General features: G+C 53.3%; 1 protein-coding gene across 1 annotated transcript in view; it reads left to right on the top strand.

The window, feature by feature from the left end:
- Positions 1 to 25,835, top strand: part of LOC146808453 (transient receptor potential cation channel subfamily M member 2-like) — a 2,757,229-nt gene that overhangs the window by 239,864 nt on the left and 2,491,530 nt on the right. The window contains exon 6 of the mRNA XM_085623562.1: positions 2,300 to 2,472. Coding sequence (XP_085479688.1) covers positions 2,300 to 2,472 — 173 coding nt within the window. The remainder of the gene's footprint in view (positions 1 to 2,299; positions 2,473 to 25,835) is intronic.

Raw genomic sequence — 25,835 nt, forward strand, 5'->3', positions numbered from 1 at the left:
ATAATATAGCGTCAGAAGAATTCACTTGGAAACCCATTGGGTCCAGGTGCTTTCCCGGTATTGAGCTCTCCCAAGGCCGCTCCCAGCTCCTCATCTGCCAAAGGGAGCTCCAACTGATCCCGTACCTGGTTCGACACCGCCTTGGGCGGTATGTCTGTTATAAACTTGTCAATGGTGGACACTGACAGACATTCCTGGGGGGCATAAAGATCCGCATAGTAGGTAGCGAAACTCTCCACTCTGGCAAGAGGGTCTGTAATCGGTATTCCCGCCGAGTCCAGAATCCCCGGGAGGGCCTGGGAGTGGAAAGTGCCCTGACAGTCGATGCAGCATCTTGCTAGACTTGTCTCCCCATTGTTATATCCTGCTGTGCGTCGCCAGCCAAACACTCAATCAGGAACGTGAGAGAGGATGTGGTCCGTCGGCTAAACTGCCGACTTTTGTGCTGGAAACCAGGGTTCGAGCCTCGGGTTCGCGTCCACATCCTGTGATTCTGAGCAAATCACTTAATCTCCCGTGCCTGAATGTGTAATGTGTAATGTAAATACGGTGCTCGTGTAAAGCGCTCCAATACCTTTGGGTCGAGTTTGCGCTATATATATATGCAAAAAAAAAAGTGAAATGGCACAGAACAGTGGTTTGACCTTCTTGACTTGTGTAGATCACTACCATAGCCAGGGACCTCTGCCTATGCAATTTCTATGATGTCAACCTCAAAACAAAAATACAAAAGCAAGTATATACCACACAAATTATGAAATTATTTATTGAATTCACAAACCATTTAATACCAATTAAAACCAGATACATTTTTATTTTAATCGGAAGGTTGAAGCTTTTCAAAATGTAGTTTTATTTCTAAAATATGCAGCAAAATGCATAACTTACTTTTTTGCTCCTAATACATACTTACTTTTTGTGGGTGCATACAAGTGATGCTTCAGTTGAGGCCACCAATTGTCCACACTAGATTCTGTTTGCTCTAGTTGTTGTGCTCCCTCTATTCGAAATAAGGATACCAACTTAATTTGTTGCTTCCAATTTCACATTTCTTCAGTGTTTTTTTAAACTTTCAATTTTCATGTATTTGTATTTTTAAATCTGCTTTGTATTTTTTAATTTGTTAAACAATCACAGAGCCCCTGAGTAAGCGTCTTGCTCCCTGAGGGGTTCACGGACCACAGATTAAGAACAACTGGCATAAAATGAGAAGCTGTAGCCTGGTCCAAAGAGCGACATGAACCCAAAAAAGGTTCTCTGTGGTGTATTTCTTCCCCCTCAGTTGTCATTGTAATTCAGTTCTTTGATTCAAATACCTGGTTGTTGGCAGCGATGAGCCAATTAGAGACCGCAGGACTCACAATGAGATCGTTTTTAAAATGTCAGGTTAAGGCAATGCTGACCAGCTATAAAAGACAGACTCCCTTTTCAGAGTGAGAGGCCAGAGGAGGAGGAGTTATTGTCATCCTTCCCGATTTCTGACAGAGGAGGAAGGAGATGATACTAGCAGTCAGAAGACAAATTACAACACCTGCCCAGAGGAAGAAGAACTGCAGATAAATGTGCATTGTGCAGCAGGACTCGCATGTGAACATGGAACTTCTTGTGAAATTGCGCAGAGACCGGGCCGCTGGCTCAGACCTGCCACCATGTCGCCACCTGCCAGGGCTCACGGATCGGATTGTGACCTGAGGCAACTACTTTAGGTGTGGCTGTGGAAAAGGGCATGTGTGGGTAAGCTGGGCAGTTTTCCCTGATCAAGCCAGCATAGCAGCTCCTTATTGACACCCATAGTGTGATTGAGTACCATCATTTCCATCAGTTGACCTTTCATTGGCCTTACCTTATCCTGGTATCCTCCTAATTTGTTTGTGGTACTGAATTGACCAGAATGATAAAAGGCTGTTCTCTCTTTTCCTTTTGTTTATATCCTAGCAACACATCACTGGATGAAAAAAGTCAGGCTTGGAAGTAAGTCTCAATACGAAGAATTCTGGAATTGTTTTGTTGCATTTTGGAACTTGTGAACTAATTCTGACCCAGTATAACTAATACATACTCTTGGTCTGAAGCTTCACAGACTGATGTTCCCTAAAACTTGCGCACAATTAAAACAAACTACTGCCATTGCTGTGTTATCTTTGGGGGCCACTGGATTGTAACCCTGTAGATAGCAATGGCTGTTTGTAAGAGAGCAAGTTATCAAAACCTACAGACCAGGGTGTCCTAGTTCTGAATCATAAATATTAGCCTTAAATCAGCTGGTTTTGTTATCATTTTCATGCTCTTGTCTCCTCAGGGGCTTGGATCATAACTGAAGGTATCAACACTAATGTGGTGAAACACATTGGAAAGGCAGTGAGAGACTTCTATGTGGAGCACAGCAGTAGTGATCTGGATTGTAAGATTTTATCTATTGGCATTGCTGCTTGGGGGATTGTATGCAACAAGGACGTCCTGATCAACAAAGCGGTGAGCATAACTTTGTGAAATGTAAAATTGAAGGAATTTGTTTAAAATATGCTGCCCAGGCATTGGACTTCAGTCTTTGTAATACGACAAGACCTATAAAACGATCAGTCTCAGGCCATGAGGCATCTACTCGTCCACTCTCGGGGGAGCGATTGTTCTGGCCTGTTGGCCTCGTCTGGCGAGAGAGTTCGAGCTGACAAAGAATAGGTGTTTTATTCCAGTGAATGAGAAAATAATAAGTGTTCTGCTCAAGAATGAGCTATAAACATGCTTTTAAATCTTGTTTTTATCTTGTCATGTTTGCTGTGCATTTAAAGACAAGGTCAAATGTCAGCTTATGTCTCATAACAAATTACTGCTTATTTTATCCTGGAGATTGGTGTTTACTTTTCCTTGTCTGACTGCAAAGTTAGAGGGTATTGTAAAGTGAACTATCGGACAATCACGCTGGGCACACTACATTTAAATAGTTTGTAAATGAAATGTACAAATATTTCAAAATATATTTCAGTATTTAGGAACGCACTTTTTGTAATTTTGAAGTGAGATGGAAACAAAGATTTTAGTAGGATCAAAACAAATTAAAATACTTTACTTGGTGATGTGCAAATGATAAATAGTTTCTGACACCTAATTTCCACATGTTATTCTATTGTTTTACATCAGTAAAACTGCATGTGAGTGGGAAAGTTTGTGGCGTTTTGGTTTAAAATGTCTGCGCTCTCACATCAGGCTTTAGTAATAGATTTATTGAAAATAAGAGTTTTGAAATATGAAGTGAGAAACATTCCTGCCACCCACCCTGATGAAAAAGCTATTACTGTACTAAGAGTCAAGTCAGGGTTCATGTGTACCCTATGTGTAGGCTAGATTTCGATTATACGTGGAGTAAAAGTTTAGTCTTGCATAGAAAAAGCTTTTTATACAGCAGCCATGTTGAACTCACATATTTGAATGTGCTCTTGTGTGTGATAATGAAGATTAAGGCAACTCTGGGAAATAAAATATTTGCTTAGGATCCCACAGTGTGAGACAAATTTATGGGCTAAGCGCATTACAGTTAAGCTGAGTAGATTATTAAAATCACTAGACCTGCAGGTCTGGTAACATTTATCTTTAAAAAATTTTTTTTTAATAATATGTGTTTATTGGTTTGAAATAACATGTAAATCACAAATCTTTTCTTTGCATACATTTCAGCACAGTTACATCATTCGTATATATAAAGGAATCAATAGTAAATCAGCCACTTCCCCCTACATCACCTCCATTATTCTTTCTCATCTCCATTTCTTTGGTAGGTGAGGTACACAGTTCCCCCCGGTATATGTTCAATTTTTAATCCCACTTGAACACTTCTTTTTCTGCTATCATACAATTTATCTAATTTTTGATAAACACATTTTTGTGTTTTTTTTGATTGACAAAATAAAGAACATACACCAGCCTTACAGTCCAACACCGTAAAATTCCAGGACTTAGAAGAGGAAAGCAGCACCACGAGATTTACAAGCAATAGTAAAAAACATAGGAGTTTAAAACTGGACGTTCCCTTTATGACTACTCCACCTCCCCCAACCATTTCCCCAAAACCCTGCGGTACTTCCTAGGACACCCACGAGCCTCGTACATGACCTTCTCCTGCGTGGCACACCAATCCACCCCAGTTCTCCAGCGTCCAACGCACGGAGGTTCGGAGAGCTTCCAGGAGGCTGCAATGTCTCTTTTTTCAACCACCATTGCTGTTGTGTAAAACTATTTTTCTTTCCGTGACCCATCCAGCCCATCAGTGATACCCAGGAGCGCAAGCTTTGGGTCATGGGGGGCCTCCCACCCCAAAACCTTGGAGAGTTCCTCCTCAATCTCCCCCCAGAACCGCTCCAAGCGGGGACATACCCATAACACATGGAAAAAATATGCGGGGTCGTGACCACACATGGCACAATCAGAGGTTGGGCTAAGTCCAGCCCGGTGAAGGCTCATCGGGGTGAGATATGCAGCATGTAAATAGTATATTTGCACTAAGCACAATCTAGCAGAGGCCGTGACCGTCCTAAAAAGCCATAAGGGCGTCGCGCCAGTCCTCCTCGTCTAAGGTGCCTACCCAACCCTCCCATTGAGCCCGTAGTCGGCCCAAGGAAGTGGGGGCATTATTGATCAGTGTACGGTAGATGCGGGAGATGTCGTCCCTCCCCAGGTCGCCGAACATTATCTGGGCCTCAGGTGGACTGTGGGCAGTAAGGCGCGTGCCAAACGCAAGGTGGGTGTGAAGGGCGTGGCGTAACTGCAAATACCTATAGAATTGTGACCGGTGTAAGGAATACCTGCTTTGAAGGTCATCGAAGGTCCGCATGTGATTTCCCCACCCATGCATCGCCTAGCTGCGAAATGCCTATCAAATCCCAGGCTCTAAACCCCTGTAATGCGTTGACTTCTTTGAGCCAGGTCCCTTGCGACAAGAGTGTGTATTGGGTTAACGTGTGTGTCCATGTGGTATGTCGCAGTGCAGCCCGCCAGGCCAGCAGCACAGAGCGTGTCACCTCTGGCAAGCGGGAGGGAATAGGGACCCCATATAGGATAGCCTGGATCTTGGCGAAGCCCAACTCTCCGACCTCGAGCCTGTATGTTGGATCCGAGCAACCCCCATTGAACCAATCATGTATGGAGAGAAGCCGTGCGGCCAAATAATATAAATAGAGGTGGGTCATCCCCAGTCCCCCATCGAATGAGGGGATCCTACACACGTTGAGTGCCAACCGGGCCCTACCTTTTCCCCATAAAAACTTACTGGCTATGCTAGCCAGTTCACGCAACCAGGCTCTGGGAAAGCCGATGGTTGTATTTCGTAATACATAGAGGAAACGGGGGAGCACCATCATTTTAAATAGGGCGACCCTCCCCATGGGATTCAGGGGCAATGACTGCCACTTCTGGAGGTCTGCCTTAACCTGCTTCACCAGGGGGCCATGTTGAGGGCCCAGCTGAGCTCAGGGAGCAAGGTCATCCATATCCCCAAATATTTGAAGGATTGACGGCGAAGAGGAATATTGGAATGCCAGTCGAAACATTCGCGGGACAGGTGTAGGGGAACCAAGGCTGACTTATCCGGGTTAAGCCTGAGGCCCGTTCAAAGAGGTGTAGAATACGGAGGCAATGAGGGCCTGATCCGGCGTGATCTGCCAAATAGATATGCACGTCATCTGCATAGAGTGCAATTTTGTCTGGTTCGGTGTTGGGCCACTCCCATCCCCGCATACTCTAGCACGACCGCATCATGGACGCCAGGGGCTCCATTACCAAGGCGGAAAGCAGGGGGGGTAGGGGACAACCCTGTTTCGTTCCTCTAAGAACCGGGAAGGGCTCTTATCTAATTTTTGAGGCCTGAGTTGTTATACTATCACATTCATGGCCTTGGGAATGTTATTCTAGTGGGGGTGGGACAATCTATCAGGTGACATCACACCAAAAGTGACAGGTGGTTACACCTTCTTAATATCACTTTTTGTTTTTATGTGCCCCTTACATATGCTCAGCTTCCCTTGACTCTGACCCTGGTCAGACACTTCGCACTGATCATGTAATTTCCTGACCATGTCCAACCTTTTCTGTCACACCCCTTCCTAATATACCCATCCCTCCTAAATAGCATAATTTTCGGGTATCTACACAACTCTCCCAATGTATCTGTTTCAGGGTAAGGTGAGAGAGTTAGTAAGTGATGAGCCTTATCATTAGAGTCACTCAGGTCTTGCAACTGATACAATCCGTATTTTAATCATCCATTAAAATAGTTAGGCATTATAGTGATCCAGCTGAGGATGCAGAATTCATTCTGAAAAGAGATCTGTTTTCCACAGTTGTGCCCACTTTTGTTTCAGGAGTTGTAAACAATTCTCTATTGGCAAATTACTCCTAACATTTTGTGCGAAGATAAAAAATGCATATCTTTATAATAGACTAGAAAATCATGTTTTGGAATAAGAACTTCAGATAATGAAGAAAAGAAAAACCTGGAGGAGGCATATCTTTAAATATTTTTTAAACAAAACTAGGGTCCAGTTGTCTAATGTGAGCAAAACTTATTGAGTAGGAGTAGAGCAGAGTCACCCATGTGCACACAGGCAGAAAGTCATCTCCAAAAGTCCAGTATCATTAAATCAGTTAAATGGTAATGTTTCAATGGGATCTCATGCATGTCAACCTTCTGTGCTCACATGAGTAATCAGAAGCGAGACTAAAATTAGTGTTTACACATGATCCCACTTAACTACCAAAACATTTCCTAATAGAAATAAGCAGTAATGGGATGCCAGAAGAAAAGGCTGGAAAAACTAAGATGTCACCAGGGACACTCATGTGGAAACAATAACAAATATAGGAAAAAGGAGAAAACAAGCTCCAAATAATAAAAAAAAAAAGTTCTAGACAGAGGAAAGAAGTCATAGGCAATTAGTCTATAAATACAACCGGTACATTGCGGTGACGGGGAAACAAACAGTTTGAAACAGCTTGTCACCAGAACAGCCTAGCGTGGTTGGGGAGGACTAGCCCAAATCTCCTGAGGGAGACTTCATAGTCCTACTGATTGTTGAACCATCAGCAGAGTGGTGATTAGTCACGTTAGCAACCTTTTTTTTTTTTTTTTTTTTTTCTTTTTTTTGAAACCGTTTATTACATGTTAAAAAAGGTTACAAGTATGGGCCTACAACCATCCGGCCGGCCGCTAGAGTGGCAGAAGCATATGACATACCTACAGTAAGAGTCTCTTGGCGGTGCAGATCGGTAAATCGGGAGATATCAATAGCGCAGGCCACATAACTCCAAGCCCACAATACGGTTTCCTTTTTTCAAAACAGAACAACACAAAAAACCACACCCGCAAGGCAACCCGCCATCCAAAGTGACGGCACGTGCTCCTTAAGTGGGGGATCCCAACCAGCAGCCAAACTCGGAAGAGGGGAATTGGAATAGATCAGGGACTGGGGAACCACATGCCCGTGGCTGGGGGAGGGGGTCGGCTAGGGGAATGGAGCTGGTGAGGCGTCCGGCAGCAGTGGCGGCTCACAAATACCCCCGCGATAGGCGTTCCAGGGGCCCCAGATTTTCACCCACGCCCCAGGCTTACCCCTCGCCACATACACTACCTTTTCACGAAACATACACCAATCCATATGTTCTTTCCAGGCCAACACCGCTGGGGGCCTCTGGGATCCCCACAATTGAGCAATGTCGCGCTTAGCTATCATGTATCCCAGAGTCACCCACCGCGTCTGCGGGACCGAATAGTCATTTGGTTCCCACACATTCAGCAAGCATCTCCTCGCTTCAGGCAACAGCGCAACACGCGTCACCACACGCAGGACCTCATGCACACCACGCCAGAATCGCTCCACCTGTGGGCATTCCCACAGAATATGCATTAAAGTTGCCAAGGCACCACAGCCACGCTTACACAATCCGTCACCAACAAAGCCCATACGTAGAAGCCTTGGCCCCGTCACGTAAACCCGGTGGAGGATCTTAAGCTGGACGAAGCGAAGGCGAGCCGGGATGGCCACCTCCTTCGGAGAGGCCACCGCGGAAATCCAGTCCTCGTCGTCCAGTTCCAGCCCGTCGGCAACCCAGGCCTCGCGGAGACTAGTCAGCAGGCACGATCTGTCGTTGATCAGTTTTTTATATATAAGGGAGATCGTGCTGTCTGGGACATGGCCATCCAGCACTCTGTCCTCCAGGGGGGAACACTCCGGAATGGACGCGACATCAGGGAAGACGGAGCCCAGCGCGTGGCGGACTTGTAAGTACCGAAAGTACTCACTGCCTTGCAGCTGAAATTCCGTCCGCAGCGTCTCAAAAGTTTTGAATCCACCCCTTGTCCAGAGGTCTCCCACTGTGCTGATTCCGATCGTGTCCCACTTCTCGAAGCCCTTCGATGTCCACAGGGAGCCCAACCTCTCAGACGCATATAGCGGTGTCGCCCGGGTCAAACGGTCCTTCCACCCCATAGCTGCATTAGCCGCGTGCCAGACACGCACCATGACACGCGTCGGTCCCGTCAGACGGGAGTCGGGCGCGCCAGAGTAGAGCGCTCGATTGTAGTCGCCACCGGGCAGGAGCATCTTGTCCATTTCAAATGCCGGGTTCAGGGCGGGCCCGTAAAGGCCATGATTAATCGCAGCTAGCTGGGAGGCCCAGTAATACCGTTTAATGTCCGGGAGGGCAACCCCCCCATCGTACCACGGGAGCGTCAATTTAGCCAGAGCAATACGCGGCCTCCCGTCCCAGAACAGGCGCCGCTGCAGGCTCTCCACCTCACGGAAATAGCGCGCCGGAACCAAGTCCATAGTGTTCTGAAGCGCATACAGAAAGCGCGGCAAGGACATCATCTTAAACAAGGCCGCTCGGCCAAGCGGCGAAAGCGGAAGACGCCGCCAGCGCGCAACGTCCTCCCGCAAGCGCTGGAGGGGGGGTAGCAAGTTCCGCTCGTAGCGGGCCTCCGGGTCTAGAGTAATATATATACCCAGGTACCGGAACCCCTGGGAGGCAATCTGGATCGGGCAGTCCCGTGGTAGGGCCGGAGCCTCCCCGGAGAGCACATACACGCAGGATTTCGCCCAGTTGATGACAAGGCCTGAGTTACGACCGAAGGAGCGCAAAACATCAACCAGGACAATCAGCGAGTTACGCGGGGAGGCGAGATACAAAAGGATATCATCGGCGTAGAGGGACACGCGGTCCTCATGCTCGGGGGTCCAGCGGAGACCACGGATAGAGGGGTGCCACCGCAGCCACTCCGCCAAGGGCTCCAAGGCCAATGCAAACAGGAGCGGTGACAAGGGGCAACCCTGACGCGTGCCCCGCCCCAGCGCGAAGGGGGCCGAGACTCGCCCATTCACCACCACCTGCGCCAATGGGCCCGAGTACAACAATTTGACCCAGCTAATGAATCCCGGTCCAAATCCAAATTTCGCCAGCATCGCCCAGATGTATGGCCATTCAAGCGTGTCAAACGCCATGGTAGCGTCTAAGGACGCCAAGATGGCCGGCTCCCGCACAAACGGGACACGCGCGAGCACCCCATGCAAGCGTCGCAGATTAAGAGCCGTGTTGCGATGGGGTATAAAGCCAGATTGGTCTTGGTGGACCAAATCGCCCACCACGCCAACCAGCCGGTTGGCCAGTACCTTGGCGAGGATTTTGGGCTCCGCGTTCAAGAGCGAGATAGGCCTATAGGATGTAACCCGCTCACGGGGTCTCCCCTCCTTGTGGATCACCACGATTGTGGCCAGACGCTGGTCCGGCGGGAGGGAACCCTGCGAGTGGGCCGCCAGGAACATGGCGCGCAGGTGGGGCGCCAGTACATCCGGTCGCAGCTTGTAAAGCTCGATGGGGATACCATTGGGGCCCATGGCCTTGCCGGATGCGACCGAGCGAATAGCCAGGGCAATTTCGTCCGAGGTGGGAGGAGCGTCCAGCAAATCCCTGTCCTCCACCGTAAGGGAGGGCAGCGCGATGTCCCGAAGCAGGGCATGGGAATCTTCCTCCGAGCAGGGAGAAACCGGGGAGTACACCTCGCGGAAGTAATCCGTGAAGCAGGAGACAATGGCTTCCGGCTCGGTGACAGGCACACCATCCATCCCCTCAATCAAAGGAACCACACGACTCGCTCTCTCCCTCCTGTCCAACCACGCAATCAATTTACCAGCCTTATCACCCACATCATACAGTCGCCCCTGTTGCTCTCTACTGAGGCCCCTGGCCGCCTCCGTGACGAGGGCCCTATAGGCCGCCTGCTTGAGGTGCAGAACATGCAACTTGGCGTCTGTTACCCCGCTCCCCAGGTCACCCTCTAGTTCCGCAATTTCGGCCTCCACCCGGGTTACCTCCTCCCGCTCGCGCCTCCGGGCATGGGAGATAAAGGAGAGGGCCTCCCCTCTGAGAACTACCTTAAAAGCCTCCCACAGGGAGATGGCCGAAGGGACAGACCCCACATTCTCATCAAAGTATTGCTGTAAGGATTTGATCAAGTCGGCACGAATAGTGGGGTCACGCAAGTACCAAGCATTGATTGGAGCCACCCTGCCCTCCCCCCTAGGGAAGACATCGAAATGTAACAGTACTGGGGAGTGATCTGAAATGCCCCGCGCCAGATGGCACACCTCTCCCACCCTCCCAGCATAGGCCGCCGGGACAAGGATGTAATCAAGCCGCGAGAGGCTACCATGGGCACCCGAGTGGAAGGTGTATTGCCGCTGTGCGGGATGCTTTAGTCGCCAGCAATCCACCAGGCCCAGTGTATCTAAAAGGCCGGACAGCCAGGCCTGTGCCCGGGGGAGGTCCCTAGGGGGATGGCGATCCATAGACCCAGAAACTACCGCATTAAAGTCCCCCCCAACCACCAGCAGGCCACCCGGGAGGTCCAGGAGGAGGCGCCCCAAGTCCGCAAATGTAGTAGATTGTAACCCAGGCGGGACGTACACTGATATAAAAACAAACACTCTACCCTCCATTCTACCCACCAGAACAGTGTAGCGTCCCCTCTCATCATGGCGCACCTCATCAATCTCCAACGGGAGCGAGTTCTTAATCATGATACCCACCCCCCGCGAGCCCGAGGTGAAGCCCGAGTGGGCCACCAAACGATAGCCTCGCCGATTCATGGCATGAAAGGAGTTACCTATAAGGTGTGTCTCCTGCAGGAAGATAACATCTGGTGAGATACGTTTCAGGTACTGCAGGACCACACCACGCTTAATCCTGTCCTCCAGGCCGTTAACATTCCATGACAACACAGTCAAATCCCTACCCCCCATCATACGTAGAAGCAATCAGTCGTCCCCCACAGAGCATCTCGAGAGCAACAATACAGTAAAGGGCTTGCCTTGCGGTGCAAACAAACAACACACCCCCCCCACCCCCCCATCCCAACAGAACTCCCCCCTCCCTGCACCCCTGCATGAGCCCAGACAGCCCCCCCAAAGTGCAGTGTGCCTGTCGCCCCATAGATGAAAAACTAACTAGTCCCCCAGAGGAGGAGGGAAGCCCCCAACAGACCCCACACGACCTCCATCGGAGGGGAACATAAACGATCAGTAAATGGTAAAGGAATGTTGTCCAGAGCAAGGCCTATTCTTCACCCCTCAGTTCTGATCCGGCGGGCCCTCCCCGCCAACCGCACCCCCCCCACCCCCTCGGCCCCGATCTCCAGGCAGAGTGTCCAACCAGTCCCCAGCCGCCTCGGGTCGGTCAAAAAAGTGCGTGCTCCCATCCACCTCCACCCTTAGCTTAGCTGGAAAAAGCATTGAGTACTTAAGGTTCAGGTCCCGTAGGCGACGTTTAACTCCGAGAAAACTCAATCTCTGTTTTTGGACCACCGGAGTAAAGTCTGGGTAGAAATGCACATCCATGTTATCAAGCTTGACCGGTCCCTGTTGCCTGGAGGTCTGCAGGATAGCGTCTCTGTCCCGAAAATTAAAAATCCGGGCAATGAGAGGCCGCGGCGGGGCACCGGCCTTAGGTCTGCCCCCAGGGACCCGGTGAGCACGTTCCACCGCAAAAAGCTTACTCAGCCCCCGGGGCTGGAGATGGGTAAGGATCAATTCTTCCACAAAAAGATCTGCCGCCTCCGCCTCTCGTCCCTCCGGCACTCCCACAATGCGAACGTTATTCCTCCGGGCCCGACCCTCGGAATCCTCCAGTCGCCGGTCCATCAGGGCGCTCGCCTGGCCAAGCCGGCGCACCTCCTTTTGTCGTGAGGCTCGTTGTGGTGTGGGCCAGGGAATCGACCCGGTCGTTGGTTTTGGACAAGTCAGCCCTCACAAGGCTAACATCCACCAGGACCGAGTCTATCTTTTGCGCTAGGGTGTCGAAGCGCTGGTCCACCGAGGCCTTCATCTCTGCGATGGCGCCCATGACGTCCCGGAGGGTCAGATCCACCGGTTGAGCAGATGCCTCCGTCGGGCCCGCCGGGGATGTGCGCGATGTCTCCGGAGATCCCTTCTGGAGGGTGTAGCGGTCCATACTGTTGGATTGAGGCGCCGGGCCGCGGCGGGTCGTCTTCACCTTCGCCCGGTCGCCATCTTGTTTGGTGGACATGCCTGCTCTCCCACCGTCGTGCCAATCTCCTCGAAAGGGCCGATAAACCAGTTCACGGGTTCCGGGGGGGGGGAGGGCGACCACTGGGCCGCAGGACGACTCACGGCCGGCGGGTCCGCCGGGCACCTGGACAAGGCCACACCACCGCACCCCGCTCCGCAACCCTACCTCGCTTGAGGGCAAGGAGAGCGCAAAAGCGAAAGTGAAAGCACGGGATACGCGAGTCGCCCAGCCCTGCCCGCCGCTGTTGTTCGCTTTGTCCCCGGATCGCCCCACTACTCCAATCCGGGGGGCCAGCGCGGAGAAGGCCGCAACCTTCAATCGGTGCTCCCACCGGTGTCCGGGGTCCGATCCGAAAACGAAAAACGGATGGCGCCTCAGCTCGGGTTCACCGATGCAGTCCCCTCAACAAGGACAGGATATAGCCAGGATTAATTCAGGAGGTCGTGGTGGTCCTCGGGAGCCTCGCACCTACGCGGCCATCTTGGTTACGCGCTAGGCTCCTCCCCCCACGTTAGCAACCTTGGATATATTCCACCAATGACCACCAGCCACTCTGATCAGATTTCCACAAACATTTTCAACAAGAGCAGTCTTGCCAAACTTTCTTTCCCCTTTCTTAACATCAGCAGGTTTTCTTATACGAACCAAACCATCTTTTACAAGAACCATCTCATTGACATTTTTCCTTTCACCAAACCAAAGCGCTACTAAAGACACCATCCTTAAGCCACCTGGCCATCCACTGAAGACAGAATTAAATAGAGGCTTTTCTACCCCTCAACAACTCAGAAGGGGAGACGTTAGTAGATGAATGTGTGGTGGTCCTGTAGTCCTGACTGCAGCTGAAACTGCACAGTTATTACTAAGTACCCAGAATATGCTACCACTCTTCTCATGTGGTCCATAAGACCATTGGTATGAGGGTGTTAGATGGAACGTTTGGGATGCCTTATCAAACTGGTCAAAAGGGAACCCTCTAGATTAGAGCTCACAAACTGAACTCCATTGTCAAAGACAAGCGTTTGGCAAAAACCTTACCTAAGGAACACATTCTTCATGAAGTCAATAGGAGTCATGGAAAGAGGTTCACTGACAAATCTTACTTGGATCACTTAGAGTAGTAGTCAACCATGACCAAAATAAACCGAGACTAGTGTGTAAATAGCTATAGGGATCCATGAAATGAATGCCAATTTACCTCCCATGTACTGCACATAAGTCAATATGTGCCAAAGGAGGAGAGGTTGTATTTAAACACTTATCATTGCTTGAACATATCACATAACCCTTCACCACCTCTTCAGTATATTTATTCCATATGAGGCCACCAAACGAAGCTTGTAACCTATGTCTAGTGAAGGTTGCTCCCAAATGCCGTTCATGAGCCTTTTTAGGTTTAAAGCATTTTTATTGAGACAAAACAAAACATGGGGGAGGGGGATAGGAGGTTAGGGTTACATACAATACAGTAAAAGAAAAAGGTGCAACTCAGGAGGGTTGGCGAAGGGTAGTTCAGTGGTCCAGAGGAAAAGCACAGTAAATGAAAGGGAAAAAATGCAATCTGTTGAATCCCTGCGTGCATATCCAACACCCCAAATCTGAGCAACTCAACAAAGCACAATCCAACCCCCCCATCCCCCATCCCCCCAGTAAAGGAAAAAGGAAAGAAACAATACCCCAACTCCCCCGTCCAATGGCTCCGCACTAGGTTTATCCGCCCCAAAAAAGCCCGCACCCCCCCCCCCCCGAGGATCCCGTCTCACATTTAGTCTAGTCCGCCGGGATCACCGGTGGCGTCAGCCTAAGAAGCCTAAGATACCTCGGGCAGGTGAGCTCCCGGAATTCGGTGGACAGCAGCGCTAGGAAGGGTTGCCACAGCTCTTCAAATTGGTCTATCTCCCCCGCCACCGTAAGCGACAACTTCTCCATTCCCAGCACATGCCAGAGCCTATGCAACCAACCCGTATTGGAGGGAACAGTGGTGGTGCGCCAGTGGATAAGGATGTTCTGGGCCGCAGACCCCAGCGCAATCGCGATCTGCCTACCCCTGCGGGACTTCAGTGGGTACATTAGGTCATTGGGGAGGCCCAGCAAGACATACGCCGGAAAGCGCGGCAGCTCTATCTCAAAGTGCTTATCCACCTCGTCCAAAACTTCCTTCCAGTAAGCGGTCAGCACGGGGCAATCCCAGAGAATGTGTGAGAGGGTACCCTCCTGCCCGCAGCCCCGCCAGCACCCCTTGTCAGTGTGTCTATGCATTTCATACAGTCTCTCCGGGGTGTAGTACCAATAAGTGGACACCTTAGTAAAGGTCTCCGTAAGGCCCGTATGATATGCAGAGTGCCGCGCCCGATACGCAATTTTGTCCCATTCCTTGTGGCTGAGTGTCCTACCCAATTCTCTGTGCCAGCGCTCCCTCCCTGGGTTATAATAGTGAAACGGCGGGGGTTGTAGGTGCTTGTACAAATCGGTAATTAGCTTAGCATCAGAGGTCCGGGTAACCAACCACCTCTCATACGGTGTAATTTGACGAGCAGCGGTGTCACGCACCTGGGGCTGGAGGGCCCAATGCCGAACCTGCATGTAGCGCAATCTGTCCAGCTCCGTCAGGCCAAATCCCGCCGAAGTTGCTGAAAAGGAATCACGCCCTCCGGTCCATAGATCTGGAAGAGCACCCTGCAGCCCGCATGCACCCAATGGGAAAAAGCTCCCGGCTCCATCCCTGGGGAGAAGTCCGGGTTACCCACTATGGGTGTGAACGGCGAAGGGAAGGTGGTAAGGCCCCGAACCTCGCAGACTGCATCCCACACCCTCAGGGGGACCCGCGTAACAAAAGAGGCGTAAAGGTTAGGGGGGCGATGCGCGCGGCGCAAGAATGGAATCTCTTGTAAGGTGTGGCCCGCCACTGCCTGGTCTTGAAAAAGCCAGTGTTTGTCGGACTCCCACCTGCTCCACTCCACCAGATATCGCAGCTGCGCCGCCTGAAAGTACTTACGGAGGTCCGGGATACCGAGACCCCCTGCCTCCGGAGCAAGCGTGGAGAGGACCCTCTTCATCTGCGGCTTGCGGCCCTGCCAGACAAAGCGGGAGATGTCAGCCTGCGTTTGTCGTATCCAGCCCACCGGGGGCTGGAGAGGTAGGGCCCGAAAAAGATACAGTATCTGGGGCAACACCGTCATCTTAACCGCCGCGATTCGCCCCAGCCAGGACAGTAGGCCCTTGCTCCAGCGGCCAAGCTCCTCCTTGATCTTCCTGCTGAGGGAGGTATAATTGGCCGCAACCATCTCCGGTAATGTGGGCGCCAGCAGAATCCCCAGGTATGGCACCGTGGACGAGGACCACTGCATAGGGAAGAGTCGCTGAAGGTCCCTCCTGGTATCCGCAACCAGGGACACATCTAACGCCACCGACTTGCTCATATTCATTTTGAAGCCGGCCACACGTGCAAAGGTGTCCAGTTCCTGGATGCAAGCAGGCAGCGACCTCCTAGGGTCGTCCAAGGTCAACAGGACATCGTCCGCATAGAGGCTAACCGTGTGGACATACTGGCCCATCTGGACCCCAATAGCATCCGGGTTGTTGCGAATCCTCTGAGCAAACGGCTCCATGTAGAGGGCAAACAGAAGCGGCGAGAGGGGGCAGCCCTGCCTCGTGCCGCGTTCGATAGCAAATCCACCGGAGCTACACCCATTGACCCGCACCGACGCTGAAGGATGCTTATAACAGTTGAATACCATGGTGCGGAACTTATCACCGATTCCCAGTTTCCTGAGAACCAGCTCGAGATACGGCCAATGAACTCTGTCGAAGGCCTTCTCCGCATCAACGGACAGCAGCATCCGCTCCCCCGGGATCCGCGAGGCCTTCTCCAGAACATGCGTCACCCGCTTGGTATTGTCAACCGTCTGTCTGCCGGGTACAAAGCCAGCCTGGTCCGCCTCCACCAGTCCGGGGAGGTGCGGGCCCAGCCTGGACGCTAGAATCCCCGTATACAACTTGAGGTCGACATTTAAAAGCGAAATGGGTCGATACGAACCGCAGAAGGCCCGGTCTTTCCCAGGTTTCGGGATTACCGAGACCGTCGCACTCAGGAGATCCGGTGGGATGGCTCCCGGTTCGGAGAAGGAATTAAATAGCCGAGCAAGGACAGGGGCCACAGCCGTGCAAAAAGCCTTATAAAACAGAGACGTGTACCCGTCTGGGCCCGGGGCCTTACCATGCTTCAGCCGCGCTATAGCGGAAATTACTTCCTCAACATGGATATCCCGCTCCAGATGGTCCGCCTGAGCAGGATCCAGCACCGGAAGGGCCACTGACTCCATATAGTCTTCGGCGTCCCGCGGCGAGGAGGGCTCCTCAGCATACAGCGCCTCGTAGAAGCTGCGGAAGGATTCCGCTACCTCTGCGTCCCCAGAAACGACCACCCCGTCCGTACCCACCAGTTCCCTCACGACGCTACGCTGCCGCGTGACCCGGAGCCGGTGTGCCAGGAGCTTACCACATTTGTCCCCCCCAGTGTAGAAGGCATGCTTCAAGCGCAAGGCGGCATACTCCGCCCTATCAAGATCCAGTGCCGACAGGAGTTTCCTCGCAGCCTTCAACTGCCTCCACACCCTTGGAGCCCCCGTACGGCGGTGGACCTGCTCAAGCTCCCGGACCTGAACGGTCAGCTCGTCCCTTTTCCGTTGCCGCTCCCTATTTTCGGCTGAGGAGATGGAAATAAATTCCCCCCGGAGGACTGCCTTCAATGCCGCCCACTGTGTCGCTTGTGAAGTGTCGGTGTTGCTATTGTGAGTTAAGTAATCCTGTATGACCTCCCCAATGCGTTTCACTACAGACTGTTTGTGTAAAAGGGTATCTCGAAGGCGCCACACCCCCCTAGAGGGAGAGGCCGCCGGCCACTTGAAAACGCCGGCGACTGGTGCATGGTCAGACAGGGTCAGGACCCCAATGTCCGCCGCTTTGGCGGCGGCGCGCATCGGTCCACTCACCAGAAGATAGTCCAGCCGTGAGTAGGTTCGGTGTGCGTGTGAAAAGTAAGAGTAGTCCCTATCAGTGGGGTGCATGGAGCGCCAAAGGTCGTGTAAGTCCATTTCCGCAATCCGGGCCTTCACAGCCTGGGACAGTTCCCCCGTCTGCGGGGAGCGCTGCGCCGACCTGTCCATCACAGAATCGAAGACAATATTAAGGTCTCCCCCCAAGATGACATGGCGGTCGGGAGAAGCAGTGACGTCCACCAACACGGAGTCCAAGAAACGCTCTTGGTGGTCATTTGGGCTATAAACGGAGCCGACCGTGAACGCTATGCCTCCTAAGCGCATGCGATACGCAAGAAGCCTCCCCTTCTGTTCAGCATACTTATACAAAACCTCCCCCCTAAAGGAGCTCGCTAGAAGAATGGCTACCCCCGCAGTCTTGTTCGCTGCCGAGGAGAAGAACTGGGTGGGGAACTTAGCAGAGCGCAGCCTATGGCAATCCCGGGACAATAAGTGGGTCTCCTGCAAGAGGCAAATGTCCGCCTGCGTCCCCTCCAGCAAAGATAAGATCGCTCTGCGCTTCACAGGGTTATTCAGACCCTTAACATTAAGGGTCACTACCTTTAGGGCCGACATTCCTCCCGGGGATCAGGAACGCTGTGCAATGGGCAAGGGATCAGCGGGTGGGGCGCGCGGGGCAGTTGCGCGGGACAAGCCAAAACAGACCAAGCGTGGGCACGGACGACATCGGACGGGACTTCCCCAACCCCAGAACAACCCCTACACCCACCCAAAACACAACCATGGCAACTAGCCAAATGCAAACTTAAACACCCCATTGTCCCAGTCAAGCCCCAAAACGGGCAAGTCCGTAGAAAAAAGCAAAGTGGACGTTCAGCCACTCACCTCCATCCGCTCCCTCCCGACCCCCCCGCCCCATACCCAGCATTAAAGAAGCTGAGAGCATCTCCCCCCGGAGTGAGTGTTAGGCCGTCATGGCCACGCCGGTGGAGCCGGCCGAGTCCCTGGCCGCCGCCCTCAAAGCGTCGGCCATGTCCGCCCTGATAGTAGGGGAATCAGGACGCCCTGCGCTGGCCGCCGGTTGTCTCCTCGTCGACCTCCGCCGGCTCCGTCTCTCTGAGCGCCTCCACGACGGTGTAGCCCCTTCCTCCTCCGCCGCCGTAAGCCCCAGGACCCCACAAATGTCCTGCAAGGAGCGTAGCTGATGCAGCACCCCATTCCACCGGAAGATCAGGCGGAAGGGATGTCCCCAAGAGTACGGCGTCTCGTGTTCGAGCAGAAAGTCAGTGGCAATCCTGAAGGACCTGCGTTTCTGCAGCGTGATGGCGGATGGGTCCTGATAATGCGCTACAGGCCGCTCCCGGAAAGTCAGGGGCTGTTTCCTGCAGGCCTCAGTCATGATGCGTTCCTTCAGCGGGAAGTCGGGCAGGAAAGCCAAAATGTCCGATGGGGGTGCCGATGACTGGCGCTGCCGGCCAACCCTGTGTGCCCTATCAATGCGAATAGGGAAGTCCGCAGCTTCCCCCAGGATCTCCCGGAACAGGTCTTGCAGATAGCCCACCAAGTCGGTCCCTTCGTCCGTGGACGGCACACCACGCACTCGGATGTTGTTCCTCCGTGACCTGTTCTCAAGGTCCTCAGAGTGGGCCTGGAGCTCAACACACTGCTCCCGGAGGCGGAGAACGTCCTGTTGAAGATGGACTATCTCCTCGTCCCGGCGTTGGGCCGCCGTCTCCACCGTCTCAACTCGCTCGCCAAGGCCCTCCACTTCCCTACGCACTTCCCGGACCTCGCTGGCCACGTCCCGCTTCAGCGTCTGGAAGTCCTCTTTGAGGGAGCTAAACAGTTCTTCCATAAAGGACCTCGTGACCGGTGGCTCCCCCCCAGTCACATCCGCCGAGGCCCGGGAAGACCCCGGCGAGGGCTGTGTTCTGTCCCGCAGTTGCTGGGCCCTGCCAAGCATGTCCAGCAGGGTGCGGTCCCCCTTCCTCGAACCGCCTCTTCCAGTCATCGCAAACGCTGCAGTCGATGAGTGGGCACAGGTCCAGCCGCCTCAGGAATGCCCAGCCGCTGGCAAGCGCTCGACGTGGGGATCCCCCTGCAAGCAGAGTCGCTGCGTCACAGGCGACAAGATGGCGGTTCAGTCCGGGCACCGCCAGCCGCGGGCGCCCATCCGAGACAGCAATTGAAAGCTATAATAGGGGGCTCCTCATCAGCACGTCCCTCAGAGAGTTAGCCCGGCAGCGGTGGCGGGCACATACATCCGCCAGCAAGGGCTCCGGTGGAGGACAACAACACCGATCCCTCGGGGACAAAATGGCGGCAGGGCGGGGAAGGGCAGAACGGCCAGGCCCGGCGACACCACCGGGGCCCCCTAGAAACACAGCAATCTGAGAAGTTCCACAGCCGGTTTCACTCTGTCACACACAAGGGCCCAGATGGTCCGACCCCAACAGTGAGTCCGCCGTACTTCGGCCAAGGGACCGGGGCCCACACAGTGCGGGGCGTCGCCGACACAAGTCTGAGCGCCAAAGCACACGTCCAAAGTCCTCCGCGCCGCCGGGTCCCAGCCCGCAAAGCTCCTTTATCCTCCGTCGAGCGACGGGTCAGACTTCCTCCAGATCGTCAGCTTTCAGCACCAGGCCCAGCCGAGGCGCCCGGACAGCACTCCGATTCGCTCCGCCTCCCAGGCTCTCCGTCGCTCCTCGAACTTCGATCGGACTTTTGGGGTACTTTCCCCGAGGCGATCAGGGCCAAAGCGACATCAACGTGCGCGCCAGGTGCTCCGCCGCACTCCTCTCACACGCTGAGCATCAGCGGGGGGAGAAAAGCGTAAGAAAAGGGCTCGAGCTTAGTCGGGCCGGAGGAGCTGCGGGAGGAAGCGTCCGCTCACCCCGCCATCTTGGCCACGCTCCCCATGAGCCTTTTTGGCAACAGTGTAAGACTAGATGGTGGAATCAACTTGCCTAGTTTTTTTTTTAACAACATATTTTATTGATTTTATTAAACGAACAACCAGCACAGTTATCCAGAGATTATGGTGCAAGTACATCCCCCAGTGTACACATTGTGCTGATTTACCGCCCCCAACCCCTAGTCTACAAACATCAGACTCCCACACCCACCCCACCCACCCCGTGTCAACACGTAGTCCCATCCGTTTCCGGAATGGCATCATTACTATTATCCTAATATGTTTGTACACAGTCACCCCACACCTTGTATTTATCTCTCCTGTCTCAACAGGCGTTCTATGGGATCCCCTGAATCGTCTGAAGTAAGTTGTGGCAGGTCCACACCCCTGTATATGGCCCATTTTCCCCATATCTTCCCATGTTTCCGGGGGCAGCCACGTGCCACAAAGACCGCAATCTCCGCCATCATACATTGGTCCATGGCTTTCTTCCACTTGCCTAGGCGGGGCGGGGAGGTCCCCTTCCAGCTCTGCGCTATATCCCGCTTCGCCAACACGAGCCCCAGAAACAGTAAGTGTCGTTTATATCTGTTCCCCCCCGATGTCCTCGGTGCTATGTAGGAGTGTGAGTCTTGGCTCGAGTGGGAGCTCCCAGGCCAGAACGTTCCCCAAACACCCAAGGACCTTGCGCCAATAGGGTTGTATCGCTACGCAGAGCCATACTGTATGGAAGAACGTGCCTTCGGTCGCGCCACAACGTAAACATATCGGGGACTGAATCATCCCCATTTTCCACAATCGCGTTCTAGTGTAGTAGACCCTGTGTAGGTATTTATATTGGATCAGGCGATATCTAGTGGAAACTGCTGTATAGCGGGGGCTCGCCAGTGCCTCCGCCCAATCATCATCTGTAAGGTCAGGGAGATCGGCCTGCTATCGCTCACGTGTCTTATGGAGATTGTGTTGCGCGCGTGTTGTAAGGGTTTGATAGATTTGTCGGATCTTATGAGGGCCGAGGTCCCCCGTCAAAAGGCGACTCTCTAGGGGGTGATATTCTGGTAGGGACGTCAGTGAACGCACCGCCGGCATCAACGCATGTCGAAGCTGTAAGTATCGGTAGAACTGGGATTTGTGTAGGTCAAATTCGGTTTGTAGTTGTTGGAAGGATTTAATTGTGGGCCCTCGCATAACATCCCCCAGCGTGGAGATTCCTATTGTATCCCACTCCTGGAATCCCTCCAGGGCCGCCACCGGCCGGATGAAAGCGCCGCGCCATAGAGGTGTGATCCCGGTAAGTTTCCCCCACCAGCCCATCATACGCACCACGCGCCGCCAGATCTGAATCACCGCATGCCGGAGGATGACCGGCTACTGAAGAGGAGTCGTATAGTAAGTGTAGCAGCCGCATGTGAGGGAGAGTTAAACGCTCCACCGCATACGCCGGATCTTGGAGCGACCCATACCACCAGTCGTTGACCACTAGCAGCTGGGATGCCCAGTAATAGGCGCGCATATCCGCCGCTGCTATTCCCCCGCAGTACGTAGATTGTACACAGGTCGCCAGGGCCACCCGCACGGCGCCCCCTTGCCAGAGGAACCTGTTCAGCAGGGCGTTTACTTGCGTGAACCACGTCTGCGGGATCGGGTATGGGTAATTCTGGAGGCGATAAAGCATGCGGGGCAGTGAAATCATCTTAAAGATCGCCGATCGGCCATAGACGGAGAGGGGTAGTTGCGACCATATCGTTGTGTCGTCCCACACCGCCGGGAGAAGAGGGGCTATATTCCGAGCCCACGCCGTATCTTGATCTCGGGTCACGTAGACCCCGAGGTATTTAAACCCGTCGGTAGTGACAGTCACCTGGTTTGCCCAAGCCATGTGTCCTAGGTCCCCGCACACCGGGAATAAAATAGATTTAGAAGGATTAGCGCACAGACCAGACGTCTCACCGAAGATGCGGAGGATCTGAAGGACCCTAGGCCCCGAGACCCGTGGGTCAGCCATGTAAAATAGTACGTCATCCGCGTACAGGGCGATTTTGTCTGTGTAGTCCGGAGTCCATGACAACCCACGCATCACTGCGTCCCTCCTCACCCATTTGGCTAGTGGCTCTATAGCAAGCGCAAATAACAGTGGGGATAGTGGGCATCCTTGTCGGGTGCCACGAAGGAGCGGGAACGAGGCCGACCGATGACCGGCCACCCGGACCAACGCCGTGAGACCCGTATATAGGAGCTTGATATACGTCCGGAATCGGGGACCAAAGTTTACTGCCTCGAGGAGGCGGAAAAGGTATTCCCAACTAAGGGAGTCGAACGCCTTGTTTATATCGGCCAGCAGTACCGCGACCGGGCAGCCTAGCTTATGGGCTTCTGCTATCGCATTATGCAACCGTCGGATATTATGCCTCGTTGCCCAATGCGGCATAAAGCCTGATTGGTCCGGGTGGATCAGCTCTAGTATGTATGTTCGTAGACGATCGGCCAAGACCTTTCCCTATAGTTTAGGTTCAAAATTCAATAATGATATGGGACGATACGACCCCGGATACTCAGGGGGTCTGCCCGGCTTCAGAAATACGACTATTTCGGCATGTCGCCAATCAGGTGGTAGCAGTTGAGTCTCCTCGGCCTCTTGTACAACCTGGAGCAGATAGGGGCCTAGCGTCGGCATAAGGGGCCGCAGAAAGTCTCCCGGGAATCCGTTCGGTCCGTGGGCCCGACCCGGGCGGGTAGCCATCAGCGCCGCGCGGAGCTCGTCTAACGTGATGGGCTCCTCCAGTTTATCCCGTGCCTCATCAGACAGTTGGCGAGGAGGGATGTCCCGAAAGAAGGCGTCGATTAAAGGCGGGGCGATCACTTCCTGTGCCGCGTATAAATCTGAGTAGAATGTGGCAAACACTTGTGCGACCGCCGCAGGGGCAGAATGGGGCGTTCCGTCTGGGGACCGTATCATCGGGACTTGTGTCAGAGCTGTCCGAGCTTGGCACAACCGATGCAGCATTTGGCTCGATTTATCCCCCCACTGATAGATACGATGTTGCATCGCCAGCCAGGCCTCTTTCGCGCTGTTAGTTTGCAATGAGTGTAACCGTCGCTGGGTAGCGAGCATGTTGCGCCGAACCGCGCCCCCCCCCCCCCCCCCGCACGCACCTGCTGCTGTAGTTGCGCCTGACTGTCTTCTAACGCCTTTATCTGTTGGAGGGCCTTAGTTTTCGCCGCCGCTCGGAATCTTATATCGGCCCCACGAAGCACCGGCTTCCATGCCTCCCACAGCACCACAGCCGATTGAACCGTACCTACATTGTGCTCAAAGTAGTCGGTGAGAGTGTCCGTCACTAGTTTTTGGTGGTACCGGTCTTTTAGGGACCAAGGGGAGAGCCTCCAGCGAAAATCAGGTTTATGTGTGTTGAGGGCCAACGTGAACTGTACTGGGGAATGATCTGAGAGACCTCTGGAGAGAATCGCTTATGAATGGATCCGGGAAGCATGTGTGCACGGCAGAAAGACATAGTCGAGGCGAGCCATTGTGGGGTGGACGTGGGACACATATGTGTACCCATCTTCTCCGGGATGGAGAGCTCGCCAAACATCTACCCAACCCAGGGCCTGGGCTAGTGTAAATAGTTTGGTGTGTGTAGGTGACGGAGCTCCCTCCCCGGCGCGCCATCTATCGCCGGCTGCCATCGTCTCATTCCAGTCACCACCCAGAATCGTCAATCCCGGGGGGAGCTCGCCCCATACCCTAGTTATGGTGTCTACAAACGACTGACTCATGGGCGGGGGTGCATATACGCTTCCGATGGTAATTTGCTCTCCATATAGCGTCCCTGTTAAAAACGTGTATCTGCCCGCTGTGTCCACCCACGTTTTGGTCACCTGCAGCGGGACACGTCTGTGTATGAGAATCGCCGTGCCCCGCGTGCCCCGTGTGAAGCCTGAGTGATAAACTGTGGCGAACCCGAATCTAGCGAGGCATATGGCCTTGTTGCCCATGAGGTGTGTCTCCTGTAAAAGAAGGATGTCAGCGGAATGGCGTTTGGCCGAATGTAGTATAGCCCCTCGTTTTATCTTGTCCAGTAGCCCCCGGACGTTCCAGATAAGAAAGGTGAGATCCACCAGGGGTCTACTTGGCTGTGTATGTGCCATCTACTCTACGTGGGATCCCAAGTGAAGTGGCTAGGATATCCTGTGTACGTTGCGACAGCGGAACTAACGTGTGACACCCCCAACAAAAAAGAAAACTGGTGCAATGAACCACCCAACCACCCGCCCCGCCCCCCTCCCCCATACAGCCGAAATGTCGGTGCATCTGTCGCGGTGTATACCCGGGTCATGTCCCAATCACATAAACTCACTGTATACCACCAATGAATCCCCAAAACCCCAAACCCCCAAAACAGTGTTTAACTAACCGTGGGGTGCGGTGAGTGCCAACCCACGTCGAGATTTAAGTATCTACTGACCTCCCCTAGCATTTAAAGCGCCCAATACCAGAACAATACAGATACAATCAGTCCATACAGGATACACTTAGCTGGTGCTTGGTATGTCATCCGTCAGCGGCTGAGTTCGAGCTCTCCAGCTCCCGGTCGTCCGGTGGCGGGAACGATCAGTTCTGGACGGGCCCGCAGTTTTGCTCCTGGCTGAGCCTTGTGAGGAGTCTGAGTCCATCGGGACCGGGGAGTGCGGTCTAAGCGTTCGGTGTTCGTCAGTCCATGCAAAGACCGCCTCCGGCGACGTGAAGAATAGGGTCTTGTCCTGGAAGATCACTCTAAGGCGTGCAGGGAACAGCAGGGCATAGGAGATATTCAGGGATCGAAGCTTCCGTTTAGCCTCAGTGAATGACCGTCTTTGGCGTTGAACTATATTTGTATAGTCCGGGAAGATCATTATGGGTGTGGATTCAAAGACCATCCGCTCTTTGTGAAGTCTGGCATACTTTAGGATAGCAGCCCTGTCCGCATAGTTGAGCATCCGGGCGATCACCGCACGCGGCCTTTCGCCCGGCGGGGGCTTCTGCATCAGGGCCCTGTGCGACCGCTCTACAACAAAGCACGTGGATCGGATATCCGATGGCAGGATCGATGACAGCCAGGTGGTGAGGAAAGCGTCCATGGAGGGGCCCTCGCATCCTTCCGGGAAACCCACCAGGCGCAGGTTGTTTCTGCGTGGCGCCATTCGGCATCTTCGATCCGCGCCGCCATTTCATTGGTAATCGTTGAGAGCTTCTCCACCTTCTTCTGTAGCGTCGAGATATGGTCCTCCGTTGTAGAAACCCTTGTCTCCGCCTCCGTGATTCTATCGACAGCTTTCCGCAGATCTTGGCGGAGGAAAGAGACCTCGGATCCCACTGT

The sequence above is a fragment of the Triturus cristatus genome, chromosome 8, assembly GCF_964204655.1.
Source record: "Triturus cristatus chromosome 8, aTriCri1.1, whole genome shotgun sequence".
Lineage (NCBI taxonomy): Eukaryota > Metazoa > Chordata > Amphibia > Caudata > Salamandridae > Triturus > Triturus cristatus.